The sequence below is a fragment of the Pleuronectes platessa genome, chromosome 9 (assembly GCF_947347685.1).
Source record: "Pleuronectes platessa chromosome 9, fPlePla1.1, whole genome shotgun sequence".
Lineage (NCBI taxonomy): Eukaryota > Metazoa > Chordata > Actinopteri > Pleuronectiformes > Pleuronectidae > Pleuronectes > Pleuronectes platessa.
This window is the reverse complement of record NC_070634.1, coordinates 21,702,506-21,711,382: the sequence shown is the minus strand read 5'-3', so window position 1 is coordinate 21,711,382 and position 8,877 is coordinate 21,702,506. Positions and strand designations below refer to the sequence as shown.

At 42.2% G+C, this 8,877-nt stretch overlaps 1 protein-coding gene across 1 annotated transcript in view; it reads right to left on the bottom strand.

Annotated features, from left to right (window-relative positions):
- Positions 1–3,132: 3,132 nt before the first annotated feature.
- The window catches only part of adamts10 (ADAM metallopeptidase with thrombospondin type 1 motif, 10), a 35,326-nt gene continuing 29,581 nt past the window's right edge, over positions 3,133–8,877 (bottom strand). The window contains exons 21-24 of the mRNA XM_053430791.1: positions 7,824–8,000; positions 7,561–7,726; positions 6,792–6,833; positions 3,133–6,607 (exon numbers count right to left, since the gene is read on the bottom strand). Coding sequence (XP_053286766.1) covers positions 6,498–6,607; positions 6,792–6,833; positions 7,561–7,726; positions 7,824–8,000 — 495 coding nt within the window. The 3' untranslated portion in view covers positions 3,133–6,497. The remainder of the gene's footprint in view (positions 6,608–6,791; positions 6,834–7,560; positions 7,727–7,823; positions 8,001–8,877) is intronic.

Below are 8,877 nucleotides of genomic sequence, written 5' to 3'. Positions count from 1 at the left end.
ACAGCACAGCAACTCATTTCATGTGGATCAGGTCTCATACGATAAGGTGTAGAAAGGTTTTTTTAGAGGTTGGAGGCAGATCAGAGTTTAAAGAGGAGGAGCACTTTTAGCACATTAATAAGTTTGAGATGTGACTCACATTTGAAGCTTCTTCATATCTATGAACTGCATTTTATTAGGGCTGCCAGACGTCAAAGTTTGAAACAGGAAGTCCTTCCAACTTGATTATATTTATCCAATCTGCACCAAACTTCTCAAAACCAGATCCAGCTAAAATTTTGTCAGAAGACCCTTGAGAAAGTGAAGAAGACATCTTGCACATGTTGTCACTTCTGTTGAACGCTACTGCCGATGGCAAATTTTGATGAGTACTTTTTTACAGTTGATCGCATTTTTCGGAGGCTAAACATGCATGACAAGTTATGAGTCAGAGACTAATGGCTCGATAGCGCCCCCTACAAAATTTCTACAAACCTTCAACCTACATGTATAAAAAATTGGCAGGTATATGTATCATGGCCAGACTTACAATGAAGCATCTTGGACCCATACCCTAAATTGAACAGGAAATTGGCGATTTTTCCAAAGGCCCAGATTTAATGATGACGTTTGGGGTATAATCACTCCAACAACTGTGACGTGTCATATATCAGATGTTTATTCATTAAAATGATTGCACAAACACCTAATGATGAAGAACTTTCAATGAGCGGTTTGCTTGTTCACATGCTACTTGGCTAACGTTGCAAATATCTGTGAAAAACAGCCCGACAGTCCGGTTGATTTGCGACTTTATGTGAGATAAACCGTGGAGATGTCATCAGCCCAGTCTACACAAAGAGTGACTTTAAAGAAATCTGATAGTCACAGATCGACATTTTCTACCGTACTGTCATTCATGCTTTGATCTTTTTCTCCTCTTTGATCTTTAATTTAGCCTGAGATGCAATGATCTCTTTCAGAATCAGAGAGCTCCTCCAGGAACGGTGCACCAACACAGTAGTTGGTTGTAATCCCACCGGCCAGTAGACTGAGCAAAGCAGAGGAAGAAGAAGAGGACAAACATCCGTCTGACTACAATCCAGAGAAGGTAGTTATTATCAATTTACTGGGTGGAGAAAATCCACTTAATCCAACCCGTTTGACAAGATGGTTTGTTCTCACTGGCTCTGTCCTGTTGCTGGGATAATCCTCCAAACAGTCCCTGGTCTTCTACGATTGAATCAGTCGGACTCCCAGGAAAGTAACTCGTCACCTGCCCGGCCTCAATACTGTCTATACCAGACTGAACAAAAACATGCTCCTCCAACAAACCAGGAAATGAGTATCAATCACTGGGGGCATACTTTTGCCGGGGATATCCTCAAATCAGGCAGTACTGGTAAGCGATCGGATGAGCATGATTATCTCCACCCAGGCTTGAACCTTATCGCTGAACTGAGCTTGTCAAATACGGATGGAATTTACCACAGAACAGATCTTCCTCGACCACTTTGTGATTGCAGAAAAAAACAGGATGGTAGTTCATCAAAGAATTGTGGAATTATCCCCAAAAAACTGAGAGGAACCCTGATGATCTGTTTATTGTCTGAGCTGCCAGCATACCAAGATGATTATTTCTACCAAGGACATGCCTGCATTTCTGCACCAAGCTTGCAAAATGTGAATGGAATAAACCCCAGAATGGAAGAACCCAGACTTCATTATAGCAGAGGAGCCCAGACCAGGCATTCAACTGCTCTATCAACAAACCAGAGTTACTCACTGGACCCAAGTCATGGCCGGAAACCTGAACAGAGCTCGTCACAGGTGGCAGAGAAGATCAAAAGATTGGAAGCTGTTAAGAAAAGACTCAAGTTTTTGGAATTCGTATTAAACTATAATGATTTTTGAACTACTACTAAAATTTACAAGCTTGGAAGGTAAACAAGACCATTACCCAGAACATTTGTAGAGATGGTGCTGGTTTCCATTTCTTTCGACAAAACAGAATATGAAAAATGCATCCGATGACTTGTAATATTTTTCTCGGGGGAAAATCGTGTGGATTTACTCCTTGTGCTCTGGTTTCCACCCAGTCACCACGAAGTCATGCATCAGTTGAGTACTGTGCAACCCCCGCTCTCATTATTTATTTAATAAAAATAATAATGAATTTATTCTGCTGAATGTTTGGATTGCACCTTTCAAAACCAAAGTTACAAAGTGCCTTACAATAACAAAATATTCAAGATTCAGAAACTCTAAACATTTTAATGATGTGAAATTAGTTGGGACAGCGAAGGCCCGGCCACATGTGACCAATCAGGATTTTGGAACCACCAGCAGGGCCCTGTTGGAGGATCTCAGGCAGTGCTCAAACTAATTATGTTGTAATTATGATGACTTCTGATTTAGCCTCATCAGATGGTATCTGGACATCCAATACTTAATGTCAGCACTGCAGGACATAGTGCGAGCAACTTCAGTGGTGCCAGGCTTTAACAGGATATACAGCTGGGTGTTATCTGCATAACAATGGAAATCAATGTCAAAGCCATGCATGATTTGCCCCAGTGGTAGCATGTATATAGTAAACAGTAGGGGACCCACGATAGAGTCCTGGGGACTCCAAAAGAGAGAGAAGCACATGAAGAGGAAGCATCTCCCATCATCATAGAGAAGGAACTTTTTTTGTCCATGACAAATACGAGATGAACTAGATGATGATCCAGCGCTACATCCCTGACACCAACAACATTCTTCATATGGCTGATCAAAAGATTTCTTTCGACAGCATGCCTGTGGCCATATCGCCATGAAACAGGAAGTTCCACTAAGACTAAGACTATTCTTTGTCCAATCTGCTTACACCTTCTTAACATTAGAGGTGTTTCCTTCTCCTTTTAGTCTGTTGTGAAGATTCACACTGAAGACGGACCTGTCAGCCTCAGTGAGCCAAAAAGAAGAACCTCTTGCTTGAGCTTTTCCTTTAAAGATGTCTGATCCAGAAATAGACGACCATCCCTGATGATCTCATCCTCCGTCTGGATGCTGAAGCTATTTCAACACAAGTACACGCAAACACTTTTAAATGTATGAAAATGTGAAAAATATAAAGACTCAAATGATTAAACCCCATGTTTTTTTTAAATCAACAATGTTTAATCGCTTTAATATTTCCTTTTGAAAAAGATGTACATAGGGGACAAATGGTTTCATCTTCTATAACAAAGTACAGTACATGTCATGTTATAATTAGCATGTGAAAAACAAAAGTCTATCGTCCCTCTTATTTAGTCTGACAAGTCCACCTCTCAGTGTGAACATTTATTATAGGCCCAGGTAGATGGAGAGAAAAACACTGAAACACGAGGATCTCTGGCAATTACTCTTTGAAATATCTTCTGAAACTGTAAAATGTGCATCTGAAAATGTCATAAATAGTATTTCCACCTTTCTCAGTCCTGAATAACAGCAGGGCGGCTGCACACTCTGATGACATGACTCGACTGAACATTTCATTGGATTGGCCCGGCTGGCCAAAGCTGAACACATCCAAAAGACTGCTGGAGCACTTGGAAATCATTTTGTATAATGAACACCAAGAACATTGCATTAATGGAGCACGTTTCTGCCCCTTTAACGGAGTCACGGAATGGAAATTATGATAAAAATGAGCAGACGATCCCAGAGGGCCCCCCGAGCAGCTGCACTCTCCCACCTCAGGCCAGCTCTGGTTCCATTACAACAGGCTCAAACAGATTTCTAGACAATTAAACTGTTAAAACTACAACTCGGAAACAATGACAACAACAGTGAAGTAATAGCACCAAACCAAACCAAAGCACCGAAAGAAAAAAAAGGAACAAGATTGCAGCTCGTCCCCACAGAGACATGCTGTAGCCTTCTCCTTTTACAATGAAATGATGTGACACTAAGTGATCAGTGTGTGTGTCGGCGGCCACAGCTCAGACTTCAGGGCACAGTGGACATGGGAGAAGTGATGTTGTCAGATATCAGACATTTCTAAGAATACTCTCTGCAGGATGGAGAGACGGCTGAAACAGCAACTTTAAATGCGTCACTACTCCTGAATGAAATCTGTGCCACACAGCACTGGATCAGGTGACGTCCATCCTACTCAAGAGCATGGAGACCTTATTAGTCAGTCTTTGAAGTTATTTTCAGATTATTTTTTTATAAATCCAGCATCCACCAATATGCAAAATGTGTTGATCTGTTAAACCACATGATCAGCAATATTTACCACCACCAAGGAATCTGCATTAGTTCGATTTTTACGCCAAAACTGTTTAAGAGATTTTCATGAGACTTGGTGGAAGGATGCGTTACGGGTCTGAAAAGAACCACTCAAATTGTGGTTCTGCTCTGGATCATGGATCTTGATGAAAGAAAAAATCAGCCATGTTTAGTGGACTGATGTTTATAAGTGTGTGGAATCTGAAAATCAGGATCTAGTGAATTCAAATGGGGGTTGATAAGGGGACTGTTGGGCCCAGAGGGTTAGGGTCACATCGTTCTTTGACTGTCCACTCCACAACTTCTGTGTTTTGCTTCACTCTCACTGTGCCCAAACAGCTGATTCAGAACAATTTAAACTCTAAAAACCAACTGTAAACTAGCTGCTTGGCACCAAACAGCAGACGGACACAATTAGTCACTGGCTTGTGAACACAGTGTAGCATTTAGCAGCTGAAAACAGATAATTCCCCTGAGGAGTTGATGGTTATTGGACTTCAGATTCACCGACAGGAATTTAAATGAAGGATAACGTTGCTCTGTAACTGCTGGATGTGGGAATAAGGAACTTTATGTACGGTATGACATGTTATTGAATTTAAAAGGTAAAATTCAGTTATTACAGGTTTAACATTTACATGCAGTAAGATCAGTTTGTATAAACTCTGATTTAAAGGTCCAGTGTGTAAGATTCATGTGAAATTGATTTATTATTATTATTATTATACCCTTTACATTTTAACACTTTATATTGACATCGGGAACGGGTCCATTCCAAGGCCGCCATGTTTTTTACAGTAGCCCAAACTGGACAAACTAAACAACTTTTGAGTTTTCAGGACAACTGAAGGCTGCCACAGGTTCTCTTTCATGTTTGGAAGGGGAGGGGCATTCTGCAACATGCAACTTCACCACTAGGTGTCACTAAAGTCTACACACTGAACCTTTAAAAACTGCATGTCCCAGCATTTTGAATGTTCTCATGCAGCAATGATCTGTGCCACTAAGAAATCTGATGTTTAATGTGAGTGTAAATCCATCCTCAGATTAGCGCTCTGTGGATTAAAGGCTGTTTGAAAGCAGTGCGGTCAGAGGTGGTCACTCCTCCACACTGGGCCTGTTCCTGCTGGCAGAGACTGGATCGCCGTGTCTCACTGTGCTCTGAATTTCCACTCATGGTAAGAGTTACAAGAGCTGGCGAGAGAGGGGTTACATGTGGCAAAAACACACTCTCTTACAATAAAAAAAAAAAAAATTCAGATAATGACACTAAGCCGAGCTGTTAAAGTTCCTTTTTAAAACCCCTGTCTGCAGCCACAACAAAATATAACATCCCATAATGTAAAAAAAAAGTCCAGGTGATGTGAGCACAGGCTCTGCTCACATTACTGAAGGTAGTGTTGATGTGTGAACAAATTAAACCCCAAAAACGGCAAGAGTACGGCAGGTTCACCGCAGTGAGGCGGTTGTAGCTTCCATGTAGACGTCAAGTCGAGAACAGACATAAATTCACACGTCCTCTCACTGCTGACACACTGTGCAAATCAAACTCATACTTCAGCTGACTGACAGTGAGGACGTGGTGGATACGATGATACACAACAAAGCAATAGCACAAAACAACGAGCTCAAGTAACAACTATCAGATAACATGGAGAAATCGTACATTTCATCATATAGCATGTTCCTTTTCATGGGCAAATATATTTGGAAAATCATTTTCTTTACAAAGTGGATTTTGTGTTGTTTTATAATTCATAGCTATTCCGATATCACCTGTAAACATACAGGTTTAAGAAAATCAGGCCACTGAATCAAAGACAACCTGCAACCAGTCCTGTGGCCAAAGACAAATATAAGTAGCACCAAAATATTACAAGAGAGAGACGGTTTCAAGAGACAGAGAGAGAGGGTTCATCCTAAAAGAAGAAGGAGGGAGGTCTCTCCCTCTCTCTGTCTCTCCAGCTCTCAGCAGCCCTGCCTCCAGTGGAATGTTTTAACTCCGCTCGGGCAGTTTTTTGGCCCGGCTCGGCCCAGAGGGGCGTCTGGTCTGGATTCTGGCTGGAAAAGGTCCCATCAGACCAGACACAGGACCAGGTCAGTCTGGCAGCACCGCGGCGGTATGGTCTGTCTCTCACTCCTCCGACAGAGGTAGCGTGAGGGCTGCTGCTACACGGCTCAGTGGGAGGTTCTCAGGCGTACTGTGTGTGAGTGTGGACACGACCCGGAGACGGATGCTGCGTGGCTTCATGGTGTCAGTGTCCCTGGCACGTCTTGCAGCACATTTGTCTGAAATATGGCCGGCTGCAGAACTTGAACCTGAGCACCAGGGGGCAGTAGGCCACAGTGTTCACATCTTTACACTCTGTAGGGAAGAAATAAACACAAACACACAAACACGCACACACGCATGCAAACACACACACCCACACACACATGAAACGTTTAATTGACAGCACCAGAGTAATCGTTTTTTTTTTTACAGCAGATCTTACAGAAACAGCAGGATTTCAAATTAAAATATCAAGAAATTAGTCGCTTTTATCAACCTTGATTGTTCAAAGACTCCCTGAGATCCTCTGACATACGGCCTGTGGATTAAAACATTTATTAATTAACTTCTTGACGCTTGAGAACATCAGATAATTCACATTTGAATAAAAATGTGCAAAGCAATATTTAAAAATGACTTTATATCCTTCTATCCTGTCTGTATCCTTCTCTTTCTACTTTCACTTCATATTGTTTTGTGTATACGTCTGTGTATATATTTATAAATACGTGTGTGTGTGTATGTGTGTGTGGTATTTAGTCACATCCTCTTTTATTGCATTTTATCTTATATGATAAATACAATGATGTGAAGCACTTGGTGTGTATGAAAGCTGCATCATATGTAGATGTATACACATATATGTATGTATGTATAGAGTTAAAGAGATTTGCCTATCCTTATACAAGTATACAGTGTAACTGGGTTAGAGTTCCACTGGAGTTTAGTGAAAATTGTCCAAAGACATTTAATTGAAGAGAAACATTAAATGATTTGATTATTACAGCTGTAAACAATAAAAAAGCTGGCTACAGAATTACTGCTTTATTTTTACTACATTGTGACTCTGAAGTTAGATATTCTGGAAGTATGAATTTAATAAAATCCAGTTCATTTTAAAGTCACGGAAAATGTAATTAAAATCTTATTTTGAGCAAGAACATGTTGTTCAAATTCAAATTCATCGTCTAAGTTGGATCTCTTCCTACTTGTCTCATTCTTTCGACTAAACATGACAAGAGAGTGAGTGGTGTTTGACCTCTGACCTTCCGGGTTGTCCGTACTGACGGGCAGACTGAGGTCACATTTGCTCTTGCACTGCTGCATGGCTGCTGGTCGCTGGTGCTCCAGACAGTCCATGGACAGCTGACTGGTGTGAGCAAGACACTGAACTGAACGCATCTCCTGACCCAGGCCACACTTAGCGGAGCACTGGAACACAACAACACAGAACTTTGTATATAACAACAGAACAGACACTGATTTGTGCAAAAAATGCCGCACTAGAGCCATAAACAGCATGTCTCACCTCTCCCCAGGGACCCGTCACCCACTGAGGGGGAGGGCAGCGCTGCAGGTTACAGCGCACCCTGGAGGTGGGCCGGCCGTGCTTGGGACACTTAGACTCTGGCAGCGTGTCCCCGCTCTCCCCGCTCTTACACAAGACCACACGGTGCCTGAAGCCAGGACCACAACTGGGCGTGCACTGCAGACGGAGAGGGAGATGAAGAAAAAAAAGGAGGGAGAAAGAAAAAAAAGAAGGGAAAACATCAGGTGGGAGGGAGGGCAGGGAGACGGAGGCGATGGGAGGGTGCAGCAGAGGGTCACTGCGGTCACAAGCATGCAAGAAGAAATCTTCTTAATCCATTCAGCAGAGGTCAGCAGCTGTATAAGAAACAGAGAGCCCGCTCAGTTCCTGTAAATAAGCTGCACGTAATTCCTCGCCTGCGTGCGTGTGCCATCGCTACGGAGAGAGGCTGAACGCTGGAGCGCTGCGGACAACTTTTCATTTGGTTTCTATTCGTCCTGAACTGTGAAAACAAGATTTAGCTCCAGGAACATTATAAGGTGTCAAGTGAGATACTTTTGAGTTGTAGTTTTAGCAAAGTTCATTGATATTGGAGGAGGAAAAACTCCCCGAGGCTGCTCAAACTAAAGACTAAATTAAACTTGTGTGTGAACGTGCACAACTAACAGTTACTGACACCACTGACTTGTAGTTGGTCTTATTACACTTCTCTTTTCAGTCTGCTTGGAGGCAGCATATGCAGTTGAAGCCCACAGTTCGCTCTCTGATGATAAAATCATGCAGCCCCTCTCGACACAAGCTTAATGGTGAGAATAAAAACCAGCCCGGGGGATTTCCCACTTGACAAGTGTAACAGTATGTATTCATGACTGAATCAACATGTTCGTCGTGATGTATTTGTCTGCTCCGTGCCTCTGTTTTTTATTTCGTGGTTTAAGTTTCTCTCTCTCCCTCTCTCTCTCTCTCTCTCTCCTGGCAGATGTTTGGGTTTGTAAGGTTCATCTGGAAGAGAAACGACTCCTCCATTTGAAAGGCATTTTTCAAAACTCCAGTG